Below are 27,729 nucleotides of genomic sequence, written 5' to 3' on the forward strand. Positions count from 1 at the left end.
TTTTTGTCTCAGCTCCTTGTGCTGACAAGGAACACGAGCCGCGGGGAGTGTAAAGGCTCCTATGGTGGTCAAATCTGGTCCAGGTGAAAGACAAACCAATGCCAACATCAGTGTTTCCAGGGGACCCAGCGCCTGTACAGCCTTCTGCTAACCAAGAGCTGCGTTCGCAAGGAAGCAGAGCTGAACAAAAACACCGTCTCCCTTATGCTGCGTGAAACAGCTCTCTCAGGACAGACTTCATTTCTGGGGAAAGACCTCATGGTTTTTACATTCCACTTTTTTTTTTTTGAACGATTTTTAATTTAGCTCCCCATTCCTTGAAGTGTGAGAATGCAACAGCATGAGGAAGGGGCAGCGGGATGCCCTTCTGTGAAACAGTCCTGGAGGGACACGCAGCTCCCGAGCCCAGGCAGAGATGCTTGTGGTGGAGAAGAAGATGTGCAGAGGCAGTTGTACAACAGAGCTTTATAGTCAGAATGGATTGTACCAGTTTTTTTCAATGCAAAATGGAACATGACCCAAAATCTTCACAGAACAGAAGTGCTTTCAGGAACGCAGCCAGCTGAAGCTCGAACACCTGCCTGCCTTTCGCAAGAGAGGCCGCAAACCGGTCACGTCCCAATCCACTTTTTACTCCCCAGACGTGCAAAGTTTGAACTGTCCTTTCCCTATGGTGTCACATGAAATGTACTAATGCTCAGAGAAGTAGGCAAATGCTAATGGCAAACAGACCTGAACAATATACTGCTCATGCAGCAAAAAACCCCGTTTGTTTTATAGGGAAACAGTTACAAGTGCATTTTGGGGGCTGGGGGAAAGAGAAAGAAAAACGGAGCAGGTAACTGCCTGCTGGGGAAGACAACTCTGGAGCGGATAACGGATCAAAAGAACACCTCGCTTTATAGGGATGTAGAAGGAAACCCCAGTTTGGATTTCATAGCTGACATTCTACAACAAAAAGGGGAGAGGGAGAACAAAACCAAACCTCAAATCAACCTGCAAGCAAGAGAGTAATGTAATGCACAGAATCTGGAGGGAGCTTCACCATCTGAGCTGTGAAAGGGACACCAGAACCAAAACAGGAGGGGGTACGGAGAACTAACAAGCTCCATCAAACGCAGGGGCTGCTCATTGAGACACAGGCAAGTGTGAAGGGCTGGCCTGTAGTGCCCTTCCAACGGCAACTGGTGCTGCTGAGCAGGTACCAATCCACGGGTTTAAGTTCAAAGCAAAAATTAAAAGGCTTCCCAAACTCATGGGATAGGAGGAGGCTCTCCACTTGGGGCAGGGAAAGGCAGCACGTTGGCTGCTGGGAGGCTCAGCCCAGTAAACACGGCTGCAGTATTGACAGAAGCTGGACCAGGAAGGACGCTGTCTGAGCTAGTGATTGTCCCTCTCAGTGTAGAGAGGCAGCTGGTGTTTTACAGCGTGACTGTAAAATGCCTGAGAAGCAAAAGCCTTGCCATGCTAACACTTCCCTGTAGACAGTTCTGAAACTCTGGATATCTTCATTTCCACATGAGAGTCATGTCCCTGAAAGGTACCGAAGGGAGGGGATTCTAGTATATGCAAATTCAAGGGTGGAAAATGCAGAAAAGCACTGATTTTCCTCTCTCTTTTTCAGGTTAGCTTTGCACTTTGCATTGTTTTCCCAAACTGCATAGCAGCTTACGTGTAGTGTCTGAGACACTGGGGCCACGGAAATCAATGGGGCTTCATGAATTCCAACAGCAGCACCAGTGAGTGCTAATTAAGCTGCTGTGCAGAAAGGTCCCGTTCAAAGGACTCCAAAATCACACGCGCTCTCTCTCACTCTGGCCCTGCAGCTGCTGTTTTAGAGAGCTGTAACATAGCATGATCTGCTCAATTTAAAGCTCACCAACTGCTGGGTGGAGCAATGGCCAATACCACTTTTCTCATTAAAAAAATAGGAAGGATAAAAAGTTAAAGACTTGAGACAGGCGAGCACAATGCGTTCATGCGGCATGTTTTGTTGCACTCCTCTTAACAAGACAGGAATTTCAGGTGTGCAGGAGTGGAATATAGCAGGGGCGGAGCAGGAGGCAGGTCCCCTTCGCCTCCCACACCCTGCCAGCTACCCGATGGGGCATCTCTGGAAGGAGAAAAAATGACAGCCTGGAAGCGGGCCTGGGAACCGTGCCCTGAACCTTCCCCTTACTCAAGTACATCTCAGCTGGATTTTCCTTGTGTAACGAATGCACCAGAACAGCACACACAGATGCAAAGCTTTTGTTTTGCCAGCTCTGTTCTGAGAGAATATATGGCAAACGGCCAAAGCTTTACACATCTGCACCTGTCCTGGTGTGACTCGCAAGAAAAAGATGGAGACAGCCACAATAGAAGAGTCCGCTGCGCGTACATGCGGCCAGCCTACAGCTCCTCATAGTCCCCACCTCCTCGCGGCTTGCTCATGCTGGCTCCTCCTCCAAGAAAAGCCTCAAGTTCATCTATTTCATTATTTTTCTCCTTGCTCTTCTTCTTCTTTTTCTTTTTCTCCTCTTTGCTCTCCTCCTTCTCTTTGCTCTTCTTGTGTTTGCTCTTCTTTTTCACAGACTTCTCCTCTTCCTGCAAAATGAGAGAATTTTTATTAGTAAATCCTCTGAGCATGCCAGTAACCCAGCATAAATCACCCTGAAACTTGGCTCTGACGGGAACCTTACTTAGGGTGAAGCATCTACTACCAAGGCTGGCTTGGAGTTAATTCCAGAAGACCCTTCTGCGTGTTTGGACAGAAGAGAGGAAAGACCATCTGGTTTATATGTAGCCATGGTCTGTCAGGCACTTTGTGCCCGACAATACCACAGTATTGGACAGGCAGAAATGTCAAAGACAAAGCCTCCTGCAGACTTCCCTCGCTGCCTCTGAGATTAGGTCTGCTGGGGACACCCCTCTGCTTGGAAAAAGTCATGATGCTATCAACAGACTCAGCCCAGCAGAGATGCACTGCTCTATTTAATCCTGTATTTTACAAACTCACACACTGCCTTTTCAAAATTCAACTGTTCTAAAAGCTTGCTTTTAAGCTGCAAAGTGGTTAATGGTCTGCAGAGCCTGGGAGGCACAGATACGGCTGTAGGACGGGAGAATGGAATGAAGTCCACCAGGTACACAGAGTATGCTGTAGAAGGCCACCCCTCTCCTAGGCTGGTAGATAATATGGCAGATCAGCTCTGAGGAATTAAATAGTACCTCTTTGCTTTTCTTTTTCTTCTTCTTTTTCTCCTTAGAAGGTTGTTTATCTGCTCAAACAAAAAAACCAACATTGTTTTTAATCAATTTAAACCGTAAGAGATGCAATTCTGCCCTGCCCTGATTTCTGAGAACAAAATGCTCCACCCTGGAGCCACGTGCAAAGGCAATCCCGACTCCTCAGGACAAACTGTGCCCCTTTAGAAACCAACATAGGCCCCAGCAGTCACACCCTAACTTAACCATATACATCTAGTTTAATTATGAGCATTGTATTATCTATATTATTCTGTGTTATGAACACTGACCTGGGCGTTCGCTATATCACAGCTACTAAGAAACAAATACAGAGACCAGCTCTACAAACTGGTCCAAAGGCCAAACTCGGGACCAGATTATTATTTCCAGAACTGAAGAAGAGCTCCTGGGAACAATTTCCCCTGAACGCTAAATATTCGAAGGCAGAGAGAAATCCCAGCAGGCACGATCTGTGCTTCTGTGAGTTGAGCTAGTAATGGAAGGACCATTCAGGACACAGTGTCAGCAGATGGGAGCACTCTAGCAGGCTAGCACTCACTGTTGTTCAAACTGTGCATGGAAATTATATCACCACGAGGCCAAAGCGTCAGCCCTGCTCTACAGGGGTGGCTACTTTCATGGCATTGAATGAGTCCCAGAGTCCATCACTGTCAAATCATTTGTCCCAGGTTATTGTGGTTGATGACTTGGCTGCTAATTAGACTGCTGAACATCCACTGCCTTTGCACAAAAACTCCTTGAACAGGAGAATACCTACTTGGCTGTTTCACAGGAGGGTTTATAACTGCACCACGTTTCACATGTGGTATTTGATTGCCAATTTTACCTATACATTCTTTTCCTTGGTTGATCTGTAAATACAAGTCAGCCATGGAGAAGTCTAATTGCTGGTCAAGCTCCAACTGACTGACTACCAAGACATGTTTTTATATTTATCCCAGAAAGAGGAGATAGGAGGAACCCACGTTGAATTATTAAAGATGCTAAACTGAAGTTAAATTATTGACCTGGGCCTCTGCAGATGCACTTCTAGCTATTTCAAGCTGTGCCGTTCAGCAACTCAAAGCAACAAGCCAAGGAAGCCATCGCAGCCTGTGACACCTTGGTTACACTTTTGGAATAGCTATTCAAAGAGATCTCTCTCTGGTGCTGCTTACAGCTTTTTCTCTCCTTAAGTCTTTAACTTTTCATCTTTCATGGTGACATCAGGGGCAGATCTATAGGAAGCTGCTTTGCAGTAATGCCAAGACAGCAGAAATTATTTGTGCAAGTAAGATTTGTTCCCTCAGGGAATGGGGGTGGGGGGGGAAGCCTGAGGAATGCTTAGGTTGTGATCAGAACCCCACCCCACCTTTCCCAAAAATAGAAGAGCAAATTGGCAGGGTATGTCAGAGCATTTTGCTCAAATTGATCCAAATTCTTGTGGGGGTGGACACTGCAATGCTGAGCACCACTTCCCAGGCATGCAAGGCTAAGCAGGAAGCCTTACACAGAAGCAGCTTGTGAAAGATGTGCTCCTGCTTCCAGCTGGGACAGAAATAATACAGGGCTGATGCCACGGACGAGCCCAGTTCCCCCCCCTCCCCATGGGGAAAAACTTAAAGAAAGTTATTTATGCTGCGTTAAACCACATTAAAGACTCACACAGGGCACTGCATGAAGTTACAGGGTATTTTATTTAGTGCAAATTGGTTTGCTTACACCCTGGAACCATTTTGGAAAAAACAGATGCCTGGCAAACAAAATCAGCAAGAGTGGAAATAAGGTGACACCTTTACCTTCCTCACTGCTCTCCTTGGGACCAGTTTCTTCCAAACCCAAACCAAAGAGATCTGAGTCATTTTTCAGTTTAAAGGAGTGGACTGTTGATTTCACAGGCTGGGGTGGCTTTGCCAACGAGGTATCATCATCAGATATTTCAGAGAGATCTTCCCGGACCGGGAATTCATCCTAGAGACAAGAAAAGGCAGACAACACAGGCAAGTCTTTCAACCAAAATCTCTAAGCATTTTGTATACAAAGACGTCAGATGTCAGCGGGTGGGGAGGAGGAAAGGCAATGGTAGCTGAACTGAGCTGTTACTGACTTGAAATCAATGCCCTTGATCTTATAAGCTCTACCTGTTTCTTGCCTTGGTAAAATGTCTCAGTAGCATTGGTACTGGAAAATGTGCTCTGACAACTTAACATTTGTGCTACTAAAATAAAATTTCTGATGCAAAGGTATTAAATGAGACCTTCAACTGTGTTAGCTCAACAGCATCAGCCTCTAACTACCCTAAAGAGGCACCTGTTTTGGGGAAAACCAAATCTAATAGGCTGAAAACTCACCTCCAGACCTGACAGACAAAACCTTTTTCCTCTGTAGCTCTGTGGGGTCTCGCGTACCAGAGGCAACATGCATCAGGGCCAAGGAAGCGGTCTGTGTTTGCAGAGTAACTCCCTTCGAGTCAAAAGGGAATGTGCTCCCAGGGCAAATTTGCCCCTTCAATGTGGGCTAAAAAACAGGATGCTGCAGAGACTGGATATCACCCAAAAATCCTCTGTCTCTGCATGATGGGAATGGAAATGAAGTTTAATGATCTTCCGATACCTGCCAACTGATCCTCTTCAGAATTCGTTAACCACCCTTTCTTTATATCCTCCATACTGACCAAACATGGCCTCGCTCTGCTGCTGACCTAGGCAATGCCCCCCTCCTCCTTGCTAATGGTGGTGTTTTTACTGCTTTGCCTGACTGGTAAACCTTGAACTTGAAAAGCATTCACAAGTTGTGGGGCATCTCCCTGACACTGTTGCAATGGCAAGCTCCCTCACAAATCCTGTTTCTCGTCATTGCATGCGAAAAGAAGCAAACTTGCTCCAAATACTTTTGCTTTCATATTAAAGTGCCAGGAAAAGCAGGTACTGAAAATGCTAAACGAATGGAAAATTACTTCATAAACAGCATGACACATAGGCAAGGTCAAAGAAACTGGGACAACCCTCCTTTTTGCAGGATTCTGGAAGGATGCAAACAGATAAACCACTCCTGAACACCAGCTAACCCAGACACCAGGAGTACCCCTGAACAGCAATTGCCCATCCCAAATCACGGTTAGCAGTTTCTAGAGATTGCTCTGCTGGCTGTGAGTGCGGATCACTGAAATCAGGGATATCTAGAGCCACAGCAGCAAGTTCCTACCAGCCCAGAGAAGATGCTTGTGTTTTCTCCATCTTTAATACATGACAGGTGCAGAGGGCACTCCTGCTGCACCGTGTGTTTGAGCAGATACCTGCAGGCAGCACTGAGCACCTGCCCATGTGTTCAGCGCCACAGAGTCATTACAGCTAACCTGACTATATTGGAAAGTCCTTCTCCGGCAGATTTTCCTACTTCAGTAAGGAGCTTTGCCAAGCAAATTTTGTTATGGCTTTTTGATTGCTGGATTGACTGTAGGGAGCTCACTTGTTCTCTCTTTCTGGCATGCACACACTTCTGCATATTAAACTCTGGGTGAAAAACCATTAGATTTGTATTTCGTACCTTCCACACCGCTAGACTGACCATGCTCTGGACTTACTGAGAATAAACAGCACATTAAAACCCGTAAAGCACAAACCTTGTTGCCGTGTGGCTTCAACAGAGCATTAGTGAGTTTGTGCTTATGTCAATCCCTTCAGGTTGCTTAGCACATGACTTGCTGCGACCGCCACTGAGAGCTGGGAGAGCAGATGAAAGCTCTGCTCAGTGAGACGCCTCAACACTTCAAGCTCAGCTCCGCAGCAGCACACAGCGATTCATGCATGTTATTTACCATTTTCTTCTTCTGGCTGTCAGAATCCTCACTTTCGAAGTCTGGATCATCCATAACAAATGAGAGCATCTGAGTAGCTATTGGTCCCTCTTGATCACTGTCAGACTCCTCAGGCTTTTCCTCTTTGACCACTTTCTGCTTGAGAGCATGTCCTTTGCTTTGGAAAGTGGTCTTTGGGGCCTGGACTGCTGCTGGGGTGGCAGCAACAGCAGCTGGCAGGCTAGTGTTGAGCTTGCTGCTGCTGTTTCTTTCGGATCCAGAACGTGGAGGTAAACTGTCAGGAGGCTTCGGGTCAGTTGCTTTGGTCAAAATTGCTTCACTCTGTGGTTTCAAAGAATTTCTGGAAGACCTGAGAAGAAAGAAACAAATTGTCAGAGCCTGTCCACACTCCCATTCTGTGAAGCAAAGCACAAGCACCAATTAATAGCTGAGCCTGCCTCAAGGGCTGCAACATGCATCTCAGCAGGAGAGGTGGTTCATCCTAGGGGTGTGTGTGTTCAAACACATACCACTCAGAGGCTGAAGACGGTCCTCATCCCTGAGGATGCTGATGCACAGGTGCCTGCACCAGCGGGCCGTGTCTGACTGTATCACCCACAGTATGTGGTATGTGGAGAACATGATCCAGTTCGTTGTTCTCCAGCACAGGGTGTGGTGAATGACTTCCACTCCCCTCACCACAAGACTCGACTCCTCTGTCCTCATACCGCTATGAACAGATGTTCAGGCACTCAGTTACAGTTTCGTGGTCAAAATTGAGAAAAAGGCTGGGCCATTCCCAAACAGAAACATACCAGCAACCACAGAAGCACAGTGCTCAAAGGCATGCTGCCTAGGTGCGGTGCAGAAAACACTGCATAAAGCAGTCACACCTAAAGTAAATACAGCCCCTGCTTACAGCTGAAGGAACAGGCTGATAGAGACACCAGGATTTCCCAGAGGCTGCACAGAAGTCAGTGGCAGGCCTGAGAAGAGGCCCAAGTTTGCCAGCACAACCCCACACTTCAGGCTGTGCTTCGTACCTTTTTTTTTCCTGCTCCATGTTGATGTCTTCATCAGGTATAAGTACGACCTTAGAGTCCTTCACCTCTTCCTCTTCCTCCTCCTCACTGGAGAGGGTGACGTTCTTGCTGGGCACCCGTTCTGCTGCCAGCACGGGTCTGCTGGGGATTTTGTCATCCAGATCCAGGTCATCTTGAAAACCTGCCACCATGGGATTCCCCGCAGGCGCCTCTCCATCGCTGCAAAACAGACAATGATCAGACACAGCACCCCCAGGATGTGCTAGGGCAGACATGCCTCCCCTTGAAAGCAGACTGCCGCTTGCCTGGCTTTTCCCGCCAAGTTCAGGGTCAACGTCCCTCAGCCTGGGTCAGCCGCACTGCCAGCCTTCTCCCTGCATGCTGCCCAGCCGCTGCCCCTTCCAGGCTGGACCTGCACCCTGCGGGTGGCACATGCCCTGTACAAAACGGGCTGCAGAAGGATGTGTCACACAGAGGCTGCTACTGCTCAAGCCGAAAATAAGTGGCTGGACAAGGTGAGCCTCAGTGCTACAGAGCAGGCTGTTGCTTCAGCTCTATCAGAACATCTGTGGTCCAACATGCAAGGATCAGCCAATTAAACCGTGGGAACTGCTTGCCTTAATCCCCACATCCTGTAATTAAACCTGATCATATACTGCCACTACTATGGGAATTCACTTGCAGCTATTAGCTTCCTGGAATTATTTCTATTTCTCTGGTGCTCCCTGAAGCAGGCAGCTACCCAGACATGGGTAAAGCATGTAACCATGCTTTAACATTCCCCAAATTAAATTAACCTAAGGACACACTTTTAGAGCTAGGAGTCTGGCAGACTCCCTGGATGTAACACAGTTATGTGTTCGGAGACATCTTGATAGAGAGCTTCGCAGCTGAAATTACCAGCTGAGGATTCTCATCTGAATGTCCCCAGGACTCAACAATTTTAATACTTTCCGAAGGATTTGCTCATGTCAGGAACACAGATATTTTCCCCAGCCTCGGCTGATGAGCCTTTGCAATCACCTGTCCTCATTCTATTTGCTTTATCCGCAACAGACACCCAGGTCCTTCCTAATAACCTACCACACACAATAGTCACTGTCCTTTTAATGACTCGATATGAATTGTACAAACACAGCCTTCATTTTTACACAGAGACAAAAAAAAAATTATTATAGCTTGGAACAGATTAGATTTTAGAGGCACAAAAGGAATCACAAAAACCTAAAATCCTTAATCTGGAAGAAGGTGGTGTTCCCAGTCACTAGCACATGGCCAGCACTGGAAGAGACAGTGAAGGTAGGTGTGCTGATGGGATGGGAAATGCTGAGGCCCTAACACAGTCCGGCTGATTGTACTACTCAGTCTGGCTCTTCTTATAGCTAGTTACTGGTTTACAAGTTATTTTTAAAGAATTAATACATCTGCCAACAGATAATGGAGTTATTTGTGACATATGGGACACCATGCTTATGACAACCAGTGCAGCACATTCAGAGTGATTACAGTCAATGCTTGTCTGGGTTAGAGTGCTAAGATCAGGGCTAACATCCACCCCCTCCTCCTGCTTTTGGTGTGGATCCCTCTGCTTTCAGGACTCACAGCACAGCTCCCAGCTAAGCAGAGGCAGGCTGCTGAAGAGCCCCTTCATCATTAATGCTGCTGCTTTCATACCAAGCCAGAAAGGAGGCACACAGCCTGTCCCACACAAAGGAGGAGAAAACTGGTGCCCAAAACAGACACCAAGGCTGGAGGAATTACGAGTGAGTGATTTCTGAGGTTTGCGAAGCACTGGCAGGGTTTCCTCTTGAAATGCGCTGAAAAGAAAATGGAGTTGCATCCTAAAAATGGCAGGATATTAGTCTGAATTAGTGACACTGCATTTCTTTAACACGTCACTGCTCTATTAAGCACAGGGACTCTTCAGAGATTGCTGCCGCTGCCACTGTCCTCCTACTGCACACCATACAAGACTGCAGCCTTTAAAGCATTCCCAGCCCGAACAGAACATCCATGTGTGTACGCACACCCGCACAAAGTGGGTCATCTCCCTTTGCAGTGAATACACTGCCTCCATCTGTAACTTCCACACAAATCATTGAGCGACAGCTTAAGAGCAAAGCAATTGAGTGAATATACATCAGGAAAATCACTGCTGCAGTATAAACAAGGTCTGACAATGCAAAATTAGTATCAGCTTGTGGTCCTGAGGTTCCAGCTGGAAGGAATTCAGAGCATGCAAAAACAAGCACATTGCACCACTCTCTCCAGCACTTGACACGCTGCCAAGCCTGCGTTAGTGTTGAGCCAACGTGTTTGCAGGCACAGGTACCCACCAAAAATGACTACGCTCGCTGAGGTCTGCGTCTGAGCTACTGATCAAAGAGCACGTCGGGGTTTCCTCAGTGAGCCCTCTGTTGCGTACACAGAACGGCTGCTGGTGATGAAACAAATCCTGCTGCAACCTGAGCACACGGTCTCAAACCTGGATTGACCATGTTCCACCAGCCCTGCCATGCAGCCAATGGACCCAGCCCCACATCAGTTTTTGGGGCTAGAGAAGGAGAAAAAACCCAAACTCTAATAAAGCAGATAAGCTGAGGGAATCACATGCTGCAGGATGAGCCTGCGTGACTATATTCTAGGAGGTGGGGGTCTTCTAGTGTGAACCAAACAGTGTCCTCAGCTTCCCTCACTTGGTCTAGTGCAGCTTGGTATCACTCTATAAATAACAGATGCCATAAAAGCAAAGAACCAGTTCAAAGCCCTTCAGGTGTAACGACAAGGAAATCTAATCAATGTTTAAGATAAATGTCTAGTGATGCTGAGAAGACAGAACAGGAATACTGTTAGGTACAGCATAAACTTGCTTTCAGACACCTACAGCCCACCCATGGACCTAGGCCAGCCTGACCCAGCAGGAGGGAAGAGGGGAGCCTATCGGAGCCAGATTAGCTCCTCCGGTACAGTCGCATACACGCTGGCTCAGGGCATCAGGCTAAAGAGCAGCAAATTAAGTTCTGAAACAGCAAATTGGGAGATTGAACTGCCTTCCTAATTAACCAGTAAAGAAACTGATTTTGGGAGTTCTCTTTATTGCAAGCTAGAGAACCATAACACACCATTAAACAAAACCCAGGACTCCATTAATCTCTGTAGATCTGTGCTGGGATTTAGCTATAGCAACACCAAGAGACGCCAGTAAGCGCTGAAAGTCTCGGCAGCTGTCTGATCTTTGAGCAAGAGCAGCCCCGTTCCACAGGCATGAGCTCATTCCTCACTGCTAGCATGCTTCAGAAAATAAAGTGTTTTTTTCTAACACTACTGCTCCATGTCAACTCTTGCTCCATTGTTTAGAGACATTAAGGAGTAGGGAATGAGAGAAGTTCACATGACGTCATTGCAAAAAAATCAAGAATTCCCTACATCACCAGAATGGATGAGAAATATCAGACTTTACAGCCTCTTTCTGAAGCTCAGAAAGGAAAAGCAAAGTCCTTACAAATGGAAGCAAACACACCCCTGAGTTCAGGAAGCAGTTCAGTTACACAGCATAACATCCTGCTTCCAACGAGAACAAGACCTTCCCCTCTTCCCCGAGGAGTTGCCCTCTATGTGAGAGAGCAGCTGGAGTGCATGGAGTTCTGCCTGGGGATGTATGAAGAGCCTGATGGATGAGAGTTTATGGGTGAGGATTCAAGAGAGGACAGGTAAAGGTGACACTATAGTGGGTGCCCGACTAGGAAGAACAAATGGATCAGGGCCTCTACAAAGAGAGAGGAGCAGCCTCATGTTCGCAGGCCCTGGTCCTCATGGACTTCAACCACGCCGGTATCTGCTGGAGGGACAAGACAGCAGGACGTAAGCAATCCAGGAGGTTCCTGGAGTGCATTGATGATAACTACCTCCTCCGAGTGATAGAAAAGCCAATGAGGAAAGGTGCTCTGCTGGACCTCATACCCACAAGAAATGAGGGGCTTGTTGTGGAAGGTGACAGTCAAAGGCAGCCTTGGTGAAGTTCAGGATCCTGAGGGCAGGGAGGAGGGTAAAAAGCAAGCTGGACTTCAGGAGAGCAGAATTTGGCCTCTTCAAAGATTTGCCTGAAAGAGTCCTGTGAGATAAGGCCCTGGAGGAAAGAAGGGCCCAGGAAATCTGGTTAATATTCAAGGATCACCTCCTCCAAGCTCAACAGCGGTCCATCCCAAAGTATAAGGAGTCAGGCAAAAATGCTACGAGGCCTGCGTGGATGAACAAGGAGCTCCTGGACAAATTCAAACACAAAAAGGAAGCATACAGAGGGTGAAAGGAAGGACAGGTAGCCTGGAAGGAATACAGAGACATCGTTCAAGCATCCAGAGATGAAATTAGGAAAGCTAAAGCCCCAGAGGAACTGAATCTGGCCAGGGATTTCAAAAACAAGAAGGGCTTCTGTAAGTACACAGGTGACAAAACAAAGACTATGGAAAATGTGGGCACATTCCTCAATGAGACAGGGGACCTGGTTACAGAGGACATGGAAAAGGCTGAAGTACTGAATGCCTTCTTTGCCTCAGTCTTCACTAGCCTTCAGGAATCCCAGGTCCCAGAGACCAGGAGGATAATGTGGAGCAAGGAAGATGTACCCTAGGTGGAAGAGGATTGGTTCAGGGATCCTGGACAAGGCAAAACTGCACATACATAAGTCCATGGGCCCTGATGGGATGTAGCCATGGGTGCTGAGGGAGCTGGCAGATGTCATTGCGAGGCCACTCTTGGTAATCTTTGATCAATCATGGCAACTGGGAGAAGTGCTTGAAGACTTTCCTGAAAAGGAAAGCAGATGTCACTCCAGTCTTCAAGAAGGGCAAGAAAGACCCAAAGAACTACAGCCCAGTCAGCCTCACCTTGATCCCTGGGAAGGTGATGGAGCAGCTAATCCTGCAAACTATTTCCAGGCACATGAATGTCAAGAAAATCATCAGGAGTAGTCTGCATGGATTTACCAAGGGTCAGTCATGCTTGACCAACTTGATAAAAGTCTGTGATGCAATAACTGGCCTGGTAGATGAGGGGAGAGCAGTGGATACCTGGACTTCAGTAAGGTCTTTGACACTGTCTCCCATAAGATCCTCGTAGGGAAGCTGTTGATGTACTGGTTGGATGAGCAGACAGTGAGGTGGATTGAAAACTGGCTGAATGGCCAGGCCCAGAGGGTGGTGATCAGTGGCACGAAGTCTAGTTGGAGGCCAGAAACTATCAGTGTGCCCCAGGGATCAATACGGGGCTCCATCCTGTTTATCATCTTCATTAACGATCTGGATGATGGGGCAGGGTGTACCCTCAAAAGTTTGCAGATGACACCAAACTGGGAGGAGTGGTCGATATGCCAGAGGGTCATGCTGCTACCCAGAGGGACCTCGAGAAGGGGGAGAAATGGGCTGACAGCAACCTCCTGAAGTTCAACAAGGGGAAGTGCAGAGTCCTGCACCTGGGGAGGAACAACCCCATGCATCAATACATGCTGGGGGCCACCCAGCTAGACAGCAGTTTGGCAGAAGAGGGCCTGGGGGTCCTGGTGGACACCAAGTGGAACATAAGTCAGCAGCGTGCCCCTGCCACAAAGAAGGCTAATGGTATCCTGGGCTGCATTAGGCAAAGTATTGCCAGCAGGTCGAGGGAGGTGATCCTTCCCCTCTGCTCAGCACTGGTGAGGCCACACCTGGAGTGCTGTATCCAGTTCTGGGTGCTCCTCAGTACAAGAGAGACATGGGTATACTGGAGATAGTCCCATGAAAGGCAATGAAGATGATTAAGTGACTGGAGCGTCCCTCACATGAGTAAAGGCTCTCTCACATGAGAGCTGGGACTGTTTAGCCTAGATAAGAGAAGGCTTGGGGGAACCTTATCAATGATTTTAAATACCTGAAGGAGGGTGCAAAAGAAGATGGAGCCAGACTCTTTTCAGTGCTGCCCAATGACAGGACAAGAGGCAAGGGGCACAAACTGAAACACAGGAGGTTCCCTATGAACATCAGGAAACACTTTTTCCACTGTGAGGGTGACCGAGCACTGGCACAGGTTGCCAGAGAGGTTGTGGAGTCTCCATCCATGGAGATATTCAAAAGCCATCTGGACATGGTCCTGGGCAACCGGCTCTCGGTGGCCCTGTTTGAGCAGGGAGGTTGGCCCAGATGACCTCCAGAGGTGCATTCCAACCTCAGCCATTCCGTGAACGTAACTATCTGCTTCACACGTGAAACACACTGTGCACTAAGTTGTTCTCACATGAGCTAACTGTAAGACTCTTGCTTACAGACAAGGCAATTCCTCTTATTTGGGTAAGAGAAGTAACTTTACAAATTCTCAACACACAGCCCATTCTTCTGCCACATCTTCAATGGCTCTTCAGTTTCAGAGCTTACACTTGGTTACAGCACACCTAGAAGAAATGCTGGCAAGCTGCATAAGCTTAACATTCAGATACCTGCTTAAAAATGTTCAGGAGACCTGAACGCATCTCTCTAGTATGTTCTCAGGCTTTGTTCCTCACTCAGATGCAAGGGGAAAACAGTTTCCAGTATTTTGTTTTTTAAAACCAATAAAATCTCCATTAGGTTTGAGTGGTTTCACAGGAGAACTTTTGTGTTCTTTAGGTCAGAGATAAACTTCTGCAGCACTAGATTTTGTTGCAACTACAAGAGCCTACTCACTGCAGTAGAAGCTGATTATAAGGGACAGTGCTTGCAGAACTCTTATGTTGCTTCTGGGCATCATGGGGTTGTAATTGGCATCCTGAAGGAAATCAATTATTGCAGGTGATGGTCAGAACCACATCTACATCTCTGAATTTCAGCACATCTGGCTTATTGTGGTAGGCCCTTTTTGGCAAGAAACAGAAGGTAAAACTGCCAGACAACTGAGAAAACTGTGTGAACTACTTAAGAAACCAGAGCAAGACATGGATGCCAAGCTGCAGAGAAATAATGAGCATCTGAATTTGCAGGGATGCTCTGCAAGGTCTTCTCCTAGGGAAACAGAGCTTTTATAACTGCAGATGGTTACCACTGTCATCAAAGGATGAAGCTGTGAACAAGTGTCCTGTCTATGCTCTGTGAAAGCCCAATGGTGTCTCTCTTTCTGCCCCCACCAGCTCATACGCACTGGAAGGCTACCAAGACTGGGGACACAGCACAGAAGGGCATCACAGCAGCCAAGAACATGACAACTCTACCACCAAGAAGCAGGGCTCTTGCACCACTGTTGGAGATGTTTGGCCTTTTGTATAGTTTAACACCTATTTGCTTCCAATGACTGACGTTCTGGAGAAGAGAAGACTTTCTTAAAGATCCAGCCTCCTACCCACAGCAAGAACTGCAACTAAAGAGCTCTAAGGGCACTCCAGAACCCAGCCCTTCAGCAAACGCCAGGAAGGTCAGGCTTGGCTCTACTGACATTTCCTTGTTAAACACTGAAAAATATCCCAGCTCAGCCACAGCCGCGAGCAAGACGCTTTGTAGGCCAGCATGCTTCTAGCAACCCCTTTTTTTCTTTCTTTCCTTTTTTTTTTTTTTTTAATAAAACATCCACGTGTTCTACCATCACAAGGGATGATGATTCAGGCTGACCTGCATTAGACAGGCACTGAGCCTCACACACAGCATTGATTTCAAGTGGTTGTGGTTGAACTAGAGAACACTGAATCATGACAAAGATGTCAAAAGATGCAGAATCCACCACATTCACAGATGAGCTGTATCAGCATTTAATTACTGTCCTAGTTAATCCAGTGTTGATGACAAGAGGCAGCAGGCAAGAACTATTCTAAGCAGAGGGATGCAGAGCCTGTGAGTATGCTTAGGTCACTTCTTAAGTGACAGTCTGCTTTCAGACAGCTTGCTGCACATCCTCTTGCCTGAGCAGCTCAGTATATGCAAACCCTTTTCCCTTTTTTTGGTTAAAAAACATCAAAGCCAGGAAAAGAAAAAAAAGAAAAGGGAAAAAAAAAGAAAATCCAGCCTACAGCATAAGCACAGCTCTCTGCCATTTGGAGGACAGAATTATAGAATAATAGAATAGTTGGGGTTGGAAGGGACCTTTAAAGGTCACCTAGTCCAACCCCCGTGCCGTGGGCAGGGACATCTTCAACTAGATCAGGTCCAACCTGACCTTGAATGTTGCCAGGGATGGGGCATCCACCACCTCTCTGGGCAACCTGGGCCAGTGCTTCACCACCCTCAGCGTAAAAAATTTCGTCCTTATATCTAGTCTAAATCTACCCTCTTTCAGTTTAAAACCATTACCCCTTGTCCTATCGCTACAGGCCCTACTAAAAAGCCTGTCCTGATCTTTCTTATCAGCCCCCTTTAAGTACTGATAGGCTGCAAGAAGGTCTCCCCAGAGCCTTCTCTTCTCTAGGCTGAACAACCCCACCTCTCTCAGCCTTTCTTCACAGGAGAGGTGTTCCATCCCCCTGATCATTTTTGTGGCCCTCCTCTGGACCCGCGCCAACAGGTCCGTGTCTTTCCTGTGCTGAGGGCTCCAGAGCTGGAGGCAGTGCTCCAGGTGGGGTCTCACCAGAGCAGAGCAGGTGGGCAGAATCATCTCCCTCGACCTGCTGGCCACGCTTCTTGTGATGCAGCCCAGGATACAGTTGGCCTTCTGGGCTGTGAGCGCATGTTGCCGGCTCATGTCCAGCTTTTCATCCACCAGTACCCCCAAATCCTTCTCGGCAGGGCTGCTCTCAATCCCTTCATCCCCCAGCCTGTATTGATACCAGGGGTTGCCCCGACCCACGTGCAGGACCTTGCACTTGGCCTTGTTGAACCTCATGAGGTTCTCATGGGCCCACTTCTTGAGCTTGTCCAGGTCCCTCTGGATGGCATCCCGTCCCTCAGGAGTGTTGACCGCACCACTCAGCTTGGTGTCATCTGCAAATTTGCTGAGGGTGCACTTGATCCCCCTGTCTATGTCATTGATGAAGATATTAAACAGTACTGGTCCCAATACGGACCCCTGAGGGACACCACTCGTCACTGATCTCCCTCCAGACATTGAGCCGTTGACCACTACTCTCTGGATGTGACCATCCAGCCAATTCCTCATCCACCAAACAGTCCATCCATCAAATCTGCATCTCCCCAATTTAGAGAGAAAATGCTGGGAAGGAACATTAGAAATGGACAGAGAAAAAGAAAGGCACCCCCTAAATACTTTTCTGGAATCTGGAGGCAAGCATGCAGTGACACTCCCAAAGGAGCATGGCCCTCTCCATCCTTCCTTCCAGAATCCCATCAAGCCATGCAGTACCCCCAAGTGTCCTCCAACAAACACAAACCCTTTTATAATGCCTCAGGAATGGCAGTACCAGGCCATGAAGGAGTCTGGCCATGCGTTGGGCCTCTGCAGCAGGAAAGTATTCATTAGGCAAAACATAATATCCCTGCAAAGTGCACTGTGTTCCAGAAGGAAAATATTTCAAATGTTTCAGCACATTTGTCCAGAAGAGAAATCCCTTCCTGACCCAAAGCAACCCAGTGGTTTAACACAGCGTGAAAGCAATACAGCAAAACCAGGAAGGTAATAACTAGCTTTTACTGCTGTTTCTCATTCCCAGGGAGCAGTGTGTATCATTAAATGGGAGACAGTGAATGCTATGACTGACTATACAACAGCCAGAAAGGCTTAGGGGCAGCTAATTGCTCTGCAATCACTTTCTAAACAATTGCAACAGGTTAGCCAAGCCGAAGCCATCATTCAGACTGCACATCCAGATAGATATATCCCTGTCTCACCCTCCCTCCATCCTCTTTTCCTTACCTTTCACTATCGACACGGTGTTTAGTCTGCAGTTTCCCTTTGTCCTTCTGTGGGGCTGGGTCTTCTAGAAAGCTGTGGTCCAGGCTGTCATCAGGAACAAAGTCCTCCACGCTCTGTACTTTTGCGGGGGCTTCAGGGTGGAGAGAAGGAGTGGCAGCAGCAGGATCTGCATTAGCAACAGTAGTTGTAAAACCCAGGGTTCACCACAAGCAAGACAGAAATTTGCTTTTTACAGATCTATCCTGCCCAGGGCCTCTTCAGCACACAGACAGCAGCCACGAAGTAAGACCTCAGCTACACAGCAAAGGAAGAGGAAGGTTACGAACAGGATACTCAAACCAGTCCAGAATCTTGCACGAAGGCTTTCACAGACCACACATGGCTGCTGTGGTTTAAGATGCACCAGGCTGATCCAGGCTCTTAAATAGTCTGAAAAACTCTCTAGCATGGTAGCTGACCCTGCTCTACAGTGAATGCTACGACTAACTATACCACAGCCGGATTTTATACCTATGCTGTGTGCACCGCTCCTGTGTGATGTCCCTTCATTATTCTCTTACCTCTTCCAGACTGTTCAGTTCACCCACTCACATCCTCTTGCTTTTTCAACTGTAACTGTCAAAGGCAGGGTTTTTCACACTGTGCTTTTAGATGCCCCGTGTAACCAAAAGCTCAAGAGCTACTGCAAATAGAGACTCACTTTAATATAGCTTATTTGTAAAGACACCGTTACCCATCTTCAAGGTATCAGGATGAAATCTCATGAAATTAGCATAACCAAGAAGCCTAAAGTGATTAACCTTTTCAGAATTTGCAATATTCAACCTTTTTCTTCTGCCCGGACTGCACTTCATATCTAGGCTCTTTTCTTTTGGGTGAACAAGATTTTTGTGGTTTTTTCTAGATTTTGCTCTACTAGTACAGCTTTCAGATCACTTTTGCATACAAATAACACTATTACTAATGCCATAGAGCAGCGCTGGTGTAAGAAAAAACACAGCCAAAAGAATTGCTACTGCAAGACTTCAAGGGAAAGCTTAAATAGCAGCTCCCATAAAAAACAAGTATTACTTTGTAACAGTGATTTTTCAACTGCTTTCCAAATAGCTAGTCCCTAGGTATGTTCCAGTAGAGGTGCAGACCCTTGGCACGCTATCTAAACCTAATAACACTGACAGACCACCTTTTCCTAGCTGCCTTTTGCAACCCTCCTAAAAAGCACCCTTGAGATACCAGGACTGGAGGCCACAAGCCTAAGACAGTTCTCAAGCTAAGTGATAGATTTTAAAAAACAAGAAGAAAAAGAAAAAAACTCCAAAACCTAAAGATTGTAACACTGGTAGTAGACCACTTGTCTTTTTTCTACATATCAATATGACAAAGGGTTTTTTATTGACAAGGGATTTCTAACATTTGCTCCTCCTTGTTTGTTTGTTTGTTTCTGGGTAGGAAGAGTCATAAACAAACTGAAATGGGTGTACTGTGTCATACCTGGTAACAGATTCAGGATGCAGAACATTGTGTGCAGATCTAAAATTGAAACATTTCAACATCTGAAACTGCAAACCGTGTTCCCAGCACCACCTCCTTTCTTTCTGTGGGTGTCTCGAGAGTACTGTGAGCTCTAGGGATTGACAGTTTGAGAGGGAAGGTATTTCCAAAGGGTGATTCAAACCATGTCATGCTAATGATTTTTAGGCAGTGCCAGCTCTGCAGCTCCAGTTAGCTTCGCAAACAAAGCGAATGTGACAGGCAAATTAAAGTCCAGATCAGTAAAAGTACATGCAACAAAACCCTCGATGCTTCTGCCCTGCAACTTTGTCCAGCAGGGGTTTGGACCGAACGCTGCGCTACTCTGCTCCATTGTGTACTAGCACTAAGGAAGAAGCCAAGGCAGGCTGCCCTCCTCCTCAGACCATCTCTGAAGGAGCATATTTCCCCGGAGGGGAATCCGCTGCAGAGCCTGGACTTACGTGATCATTTCTGGCTGAATAACCTTTAAAACCAGCACTCTGCTGTTCTCCGTTAACACACAGGAGCCCCTTTGAGCTGCCAGACTTTTGTGAAGATAAAGCTTCAAATAGCTTCTCTAACAATTTTGGTTGCTATTCAAGAGGCATATGTGCTCCTGGTAAGAAGCTGACAGTTATTTTATTAGTGTTCCCTGCATGTTCAGGTGGCTGGACACAGTCCCCATCCAAGCCCAGCACAGAGACAAACCAAAATGCCAATCAGGAGAAAAATAGAGAGTGACAGCGCAGCTCTCCTTGGACCCACAATGCACACGCTCGGGGCCTGTGGTCTTCAGATACCTGTCTGCTCAGCCTCTCGCAGGGAAGAAATGAAAGGAAACCAGAGAAATGCCTGCGGGTGACACCCTGCCTAGACACTGCACTCCAGCACCTACCTGGCTGGGGAGGAGAGGGGTCTGACGCAGGAGACGTCCCAAACAGACGTGAAATAATGCTGCGCTTCGGTGGCGGGACTGCAGCCGGAGGTGCTGGGGAGGATGTAGCTGGTGGAGGCGCGTGCGGCTGCTGGGCCTCGGGTGCAGGCACTGGTGAAAAAGATGGGGGGGGTTCAGGAGAGATGGCAGAGCTTGTGGAAGGTGGCTGCGGCGGCTGTGGGGTGCCAGGGCTGGAGCTGCCTGTCGATGTGGAGCTCGGAGGTACTATGGGTGACTGGGAGCCAGAGGAAGGGCTTTGCCCGTTAGTCGTTAGTGGCGACGTGTGTCCTCGACTTCGGGCTTCCATCATTTCAAGGAAGCTGCAGGGAAGATAAATTGCAAATATAAGGAATGGAAAAAACATGCTCAACAGAGCACCGAGCACGATGCTCGGTTGCTTTGGCTATGTGCTGAGCTGGGAGGGTACAGATCTGCTTTCGGTGATGCTGCGACTCCCTGGGTCACGATAAATCTGGTTCACCCACGTGAGCTAAACTCAGCCAATCTGCATCGAGGTGTGGAGAATCCCAACCTGCTTTGCACTGCAGGATGAAACCTACATTTGCAATGCTGCTGGGAACTCCCTGGATAGACAGACTATAACAACATGCCAGGACGTGAAACACAACCTTAAGTCAGTTCTTGGACATGTCTCTAAGGGAGTAAGTGCTACAGGAATGGCACATTTTCAGATTCAGCAGAAGAGATCAGAGTGTTCAAGAAAACTCACATGCTATAAAAACCTATTCTTTCAGCCAAGAATGGATTTGAGAGGAGAATTCTTGAACGTCAAAAGAAAAGAGCTATCCAGAGGGCTCACAGAGGACTGACTGCAATTATCCTTCTCGCAATGTGCAGATATACAGGCAGTCTCTCCCCCTGCACACACTCCCCCTCTGTGTGGGAGGCAGTGAAGCCAAGCAGCAGAAGCTCTGAAGCAAGTTGTGGTCCTGGCGGGATTCCTGACTAGAAGAGCAATAAAGCCTGTTGCTAGAGAGGGTAAAATGCTCTATCCTTTTCAAAAAGAAAACCAAGCCTGATCCTGCTGCAGCCTCCTTCAGCAGCCCATTTGGTTAGCAGTCTTTTCACAAGCTGTATGCAAAGAAACAGTAACAGAAAGCCAGGCTTTTACTATGAAATGTCTCAAAATAAGATCTGCTACATGCTGCACATCTGAGAGATATAAAGAGGACACCCAAAGCGAAATATCACGTATAAAATCTAGCACATGTCACGGTCTTGCCTCTTATTTCATTAAGCCTAATGAACTCGTGCACAGAGGCTCTGGGTTCAACCGCTTCTGCAAAACAGACAGACTCGGTTGTGCTCCAGGCAACGAGTATGTCAGAACAGAGACTCCTCTCCCATATAGAGCATGACCTCGTCCTTCGGGGACTTGAGCCAGACACCTTCACTGGAATGACTGCTAAGCAGAAAACAAAGAACAGGGGCTAAAGGACTCTAAACACCCTTGAGATATCATTTCCTATTTTAAGGAGCAACCTGATATACTTTTAAGGAACAAACTAATATACTTTGTGACCAGTGGTGTCTGGATCCCTAGAGAACAACATCCCCAGGAAGCTGTTACTTGAATTGGAAAACCAGGAGTCTAACTAAGGAACTGGCTAAAGCAGAGATAAAGGGTAGCACTAAAAAGCAGTATTAGCTAGGAGAGAAATCCTTGGTAGAGTTCCTCAAGGATTAGCCTTGAGATATATTTCAGCATTTCAACGAAGCGGCACAGAGACCAGGGAAATGCTCATGAGGTTACAAGTTGGGAGGCAGCATCAACAGAGAGGAGGACAGGGACAAGATACAGAAAGAACTGGATGATCCTGAATAACAGAAATGGGAAGAAATTCAACAGTACAAAGGAAATAGTCATCTGGCTCAAGGGCTAGGAAACAAGTGTTCTTGCCCCAAGTTCATCAAATGAGAATGGCTAGGAAAGACTCGCCTCAGTCATTCCAGAAGACCGGACTAAAGGCTGCAAATGCAACGCTGCCTGGGAGGAGCAGAAAAGGAGCCTGGCTGTCACACAGCCATCTACTGCCTGTCCCCTGAGACTGCTGTCAAGGCACCTAAATTAGTGCCACACTGTGGTAGCCTCACTGATGCTTCCACCAGGATCTGGGGCAAGGCTTACATGCTTATTCCACCCAGCAGACTGGCTCCCGGCAGAGCTGAGATCAGAGCATGCGACAGAGCATCCATTCCACCATCCTCCCTCCCAGGAGACTAGTAGCTGGGGTGAGCTGTGCGACAACACGTTCCACTGCAAATGATGCATGGATTTGTCATGCATCGAAGAGAAAACATAAAGGAGTTCAACCCTTGCACTGAGCTCTGTGGAGACTGCATCAGGTTTGTTTGGAAGGTGCACAATGCATCACACACCCCGCAAGAATATAACAGTGTATTTTCAGTGCATCTCTGTCACTGCGCTGCAGGGCCAAGCAATAGCACATCATTCCTCTCTTGCAGAGGGGGTCACCATACACGCAATTCAACATCCCTCAAGGCAGACTACGCAAGGCATCTGTGGTGAGGGAAAGATAAACCAAGGGTACCTGCAATTCAGCCCTTGTCCAACAAGGCAAATGCTCTGAATCCACAAAACCATGTGAATTGCTATGGCCTGAAAAGCCATCCACGAGACTTGCCTGCACAGGATGTCTGGCTCCGCTGATCCACGCCAGAAGCACTGAGTGCTAAATTCTGTCATCCCTCCCCTCCGAGCTTTGATTCAGGGCTCCTGGCGAGCTGAAGGCAGGATGGCTGAATAGCTCTGCTTTGTGGTACTCATTCCTCCTCCTCCTCCTCCCAAGCCCTACTCAGGGTTAAAGACTCCTGCCTCCCAACTGTGAAGAGAGATTAATCCCAGCTGATCTACATGCACCCCTGTTCCTGTTTATAGCAACAGCAATCCTGGCTGGAAGGCCTGCAAGCTTGGTCACTGCTGCATCCAGCATCCAAGGTACTGATGCCGGTGCTGTTCGCTCTCCTAGCTGAGCTGAGCTCTCCAACTGCCTCTATGAGCACCTAAATCACCAACGCTACAGGAAAACAGAACCGAACAAGCTCTGAGTCTGACCAGGACACTGGGTCCTACCATTGAGGCAACTGGGTGACTCAGGTAGGATAAGATGATTGTTCCTTAGTCTTCAGTGTACAAGGATCCTGTATGAAGTATATAGCAAGTACGTATATAGTCATTTTAGGATACAGAATATGAAGCTCAAAGAGTACTTAAAGCTGGACCCAGCAAAGCGCAGGACACTCTTTACAATATCAGGGTATTTGAAGATTTACTGTACTTTGTACTACCAAAGCTGCCCGTTTTGGAAACAACCTGCTTTGTTCTGGGCAAGTAGCCAGCTCCAGAGGGAGGGAAGGCTGTGACTACCACCTGTTTCTCCTGCAGAAACACATGAATTTTAAGAGCTGGAAGGAAAAAATGCTACATAACTGAAGTGTAAAGAGTGTCATCCCTCCCTCCAGCTCAGCTAGTCTGGAGAGTAACACACATGCAGGCTTCTTCTGCACCTGTGCTCCTATGCCTTGCTCACCTACATTATGTGAAGGGCGTAAGAACAAGAGACAAGTTATTTTTAGTAGAAAGATACAATGGTTATTTGGGGACAGCACGACTCAGGCTCTTACCCCAGCCCAGCACCAAGGAGAGCTGTGGCACGTGTGCTTTGTGTCACCTTCCTCATCTCCAAGCAGACACGTGGGCCAAGCTCTGTGCTGTGTGCCATGACACTGGGGAAAAAAGGATGGTCTGATACCGGTTTTACACGGGCTGCATAAACCAGCTCTGCTGAGCTTTCATATTCATATCTTCTTCCGTGAAAGAGGTGGGTGGAAAAACAGCATACATGAAAACGCTGCCAGCAAGCTCTCAGTAATTTCCAGGGTGGAGGTGTCTAAGCATCCTCCACACTTCGAAAATACTACATAATGCATGAATGCTTCCTCTGGCTTTACACACACTCTTCAGAGGCACAAGCGTGGCTGTTTTGGGAACACACCAGGCCAAACCTGCCACGTGTCTGTTTTTTCTCATATTCTATACAATCTGGCCACTGCGTTCCTTGTTCTATCCTTTTTGTCAGTCCTTCGCAAAAGGAATCACTCAAAATCTTACTGTGAAAGAAGCAGCTTCGTGTCCACACTAGGTGTAGTAGACCAGGTCCTATTAAAGCACAAGATGAACTCATGCTGTGACCTGAGTACACTCGTTCAGTTGGGATAGAGAGACAGCAAACATGCCACTCAAGTCCAGATGGGTTATCTGTCCTCACCCACCCGGGCTGCTTGTTTGCCTTTCAATCCTTCCATTTCAGACTGAGTAACAAGTCCACATCCTCAAAAACCCTGAATAATTCACTGTCAGTTGGACCTGCTCGCAAAAGGAGACTTCTATGCAATTTTAAAGATGAACATGCTCTGCGGGAACAAAAATTCATCAGGGCCTGAGGTTACTGTTGCTCTGCTCCCAGAGCAAACAAAAAAAAGCACAAAAGGACTCATTAGCCTCACAGTTCCTAAAATTGTCAGTGCTCGTGTTCATTTACTATTGAAGACGGGAGCAGCCTGATCTTTTTGGCTCCTGGTTCTAACGTGCTGTGATCAATTTTTCAAATGTATTTCATGTGGCAAGAAATGTTTTGGGTTATTTTATTAATTGTGAAAATGAAGATTAACAGGCTGTGTGACATCAACTTAACTGGGGTTATTGAGGGTTAGATTTCCACGTGTTTGTTTTGGGCTCATTAAAGGTACTGAACCTGATTCCTCCCTAAGCCCAGGTCCCTGAATGTGAAATCAATTGCCAAGCGGGGTTGAATCCTGCTACCCAGGGCCCCCCCCAAGAGCTCTTCAGGTTTTCCACTTGACACAAAATGGATGCAGCAGGATAACCCCATTCCACAACATATGGGACACGCTCCATGTTCTCCACTTCTCTAGCAAGATTGATGACGATAGGGTTAGTTGCAATTAAGTCTTAATGCAGCCCCATACAAAAAACATGACTTAAAGTCCCATCTAGTACACGCTGGCTCCTGATCTGTCTGATGGCAACAGTGATTCACGGCAAGCAAACAATAAAGGTGGGGCAAGGGGAAGAGAAAGCAAAAGTGGTTTTACTTTCTCAACTGGTAATTCAGCCTTTAGCCGGTGTGATTCCAGACCTGTACTTCAACGAAGTACCCCTGAAGATGGGATCACCTGTATCCCTGAAGATATGGGAGAACAGCTTGAGCAGCAGGTCCTCCTGCCAGACAGGGCTGGTGTTACTCAGCACCACGGTCTTCGCAAAATTACGAGCTGTGCTCAATGCGGAAAAAACAAACAAGCAAATAAAACCTGAAAACCCCATCAATGACTTTGTAGTGAATAAAGCTGTCTAATGCAGGGAGCGTGTCTCCCAAAAGAAGAGTCCTCATCAGGAGAACGCAAATGCCTTTCTGCAGTCACTGGTCCATCATCTTCCCTACCTGGACAGTAGCACCTGGCCATCCAGGATCCCCTGACAATGCAGATGACAGCCGTATGGCACTGCTGGGAAAGGACCCAGAAGGACTTCTGTCACGTGGCAAACCTGGGAGAGGTCCTGCCGCTGCAGAAGTTGTAGCTTGGCTCATACAGTATCTCAGATAATCTGAAGGTCAACTGCTTTGAATATATTTTTACAAAGTTTGACTAACAGTTTGCATAAGAGCTCTTGAACACAAGGAGTAAGTGATCTGAAAATTCATTTCTTACGAAAATTCCTGTGAAGAAGTTGGACTTTGAGTGCTTACAAATTGAACAATCACACAGTGGTTTATAGATGACAATTTCCTGAAGCTTCTCAAAAGCAAGTGTGAAAGAAGATGGGATATCTCACAAAGAATAACTTAAGTATTCCTTTTGACTAACTTATATCAATCCCTAGGAAAAGAAAAAGTTAATTCAAAGAGAGTTGATTACTTAACCCTTGAAATTAAATTTTGTCTTTTGATATTAAAAAAAGAGTAACACTCGAAAAAATGCAGCCAAAGATAAAAGTGCATGAAAACCATACATTAAATCTGCTTCTTATTAACTTTTGCAAATGTTTCCACCAGCAGCTTATTCCTGAAATAAATGAATATGCAGGAAGAGCTTCCACAATTTCCCAAAAACTATTTCTCCATGTGCACCATTCAGTGAGGGAACAGGCACGCTGAACACAAAAAGTTTTCCTTGTGACAGAAGATAAGCTGGGTACAATTAAAGATGGAAAAATTGAGCAAATTAAGTACAAATTCAGAACAGAGTAAAAAAAGTCATTGCTGTTTGTTTAATAAGAATTCAGGATCTCAAAAAGGGCTGAAATGTGTTTTTAGCAGCATTGAAAACATAAAATCTGAGAAACCACAGGGGAAGTACCAGAGCAAGAGGTGTGGCAGGCAGAGAGGAGGCTAAGCACAGGGAAAGAGCTGGAAGCATCTAAATGCGTCTTACACAGGCAAAGCCCAGCCAGTGGCTGCCGAGGGATGGCTTACATAAGGCAGATGAGGCAGCGTTGTGTGCCACCTCGTGTTTTCTCTGGGATCCACGTTTTGGAGCAATGACGTTTTGTCCTCAGGTACCCAGCCGCAGCAGGAGGAAGAGTTCTTGTTCTCTTTCTGTTCTCTGATCCAAATTTAGCATTGGTCATTGTGACAGAGCAGCTACTAGACATGCACGGGGGTGAATGAAATAACCGAGATGCCCTAGCGCTGTCAGTTCGCCTTGTTCCATGGCCTGATTTTATGGCAGGAGAGCAGGAATTGCCTTGGAGGAGGTGCTGCAGCAGCCACACCATGGCCTGCAGCCCCAAGTGCCTGTGGACACCTCCCCTTGCTGCACAATTTGTGCTGACCGACAGCAGAACTCCAAGTACTGTCGAAATCGCAGCAAACACAAGGGCTTCACATCTGCCAAGGGTCAGCAAGTCACACCGCACCAATGCACATGCTGTATGTAACGAGGCGAGTGTCAGAGGACAATGCACCAGGTGCTTGTTTTGACATCCACCGCAGCAGCATGTTACACATGATAATCCCAAAATGATGGGCATCTGACAAGCATGGATGCAAGGACCTTTCCAAGCCCTAATCACGAGCATGGCAGACCTGCCTCACAACTGCAAGCTGTAATTCCCACCATGTACTGTCGTTGTGTCCACAGATACTCTGTTCACCAGCCTGAGCTGTTTACTAAGAATCGGAACTTTACCCAAACCTGAGTTCCCTGCCATATGACTGTGGTTATTTCTTTAAATCGGGACTTTGGCTAAAGGACTTGAGCCTGAAGAGCTCCTGCAGGGATAAAAAATGAACACAGGAAGAGTATACTTTTCAACTCTGGGGTTGAAGTAATCCCTCAGCAGCTTGTCTGTTTCA

The 27,729-nt window shown here is 47.1% G+C and overlaps 1 protein-coding gene across 1 annotated transcript in view; it reads right to left on the reverse strand.

Moving 5' to 3' along the window:
- Positions 1–448: 448 nt before the first annotated feature.
- The window catches only part of RABL6 (RAB, member RAS oncogene family like 6), a 61,336-nt gene continuing 34,055 nt past the window's right edge, over positions 449–27,729 (reverse strand). Inside the window, exons 9-15 of the mRNA XM_076355046.1 lie at positions 20,270–20,628; positions 17,863–18,028; positions 8,068–8,286; positions 7,046–7,394; positions 5,028–5,199; positions 3,211–3,260; positions 449–2,586 (exon numbers count right to left, since the gene is read on the reverse strand). Of these exons, the coding sequence (XP_076211161.1) occupies positions 2,392–2,586; positions 3,211–3,260; positions 5,028–5,199; positions 7,046–7,394; positions 8,068–8,286; positions 17,863–18,028; positions 20,270–20,628 (1,510 nt within the window). The 3' untranslated portion in view covers positions 449–2,391. The remainder of the gene's footprint in view (positions 2,587–3,210; positions 3,261–5,027; positions 5,200–7,045; positions 7,395–8,067; positions 8,287–17,862; positions 18,029–20,269; positions 20,629–27,729) is intronic.

The sequence above is a fragment of the Aptenodytes patagonicus genome, chromosome 18, assembly GCF_965638725.1.
Source record: "Aptenodytes patagonicus chromosome 18, bAptPat1.pri.cur, whole genome shotgun sequence".
Lineage (NCBI taxonomy): Eukaryota > Metazoa > Chordata > Aves > Sphenisciformes > Spheniscidae > Aptenodytes > Aptenodytes patagonicus.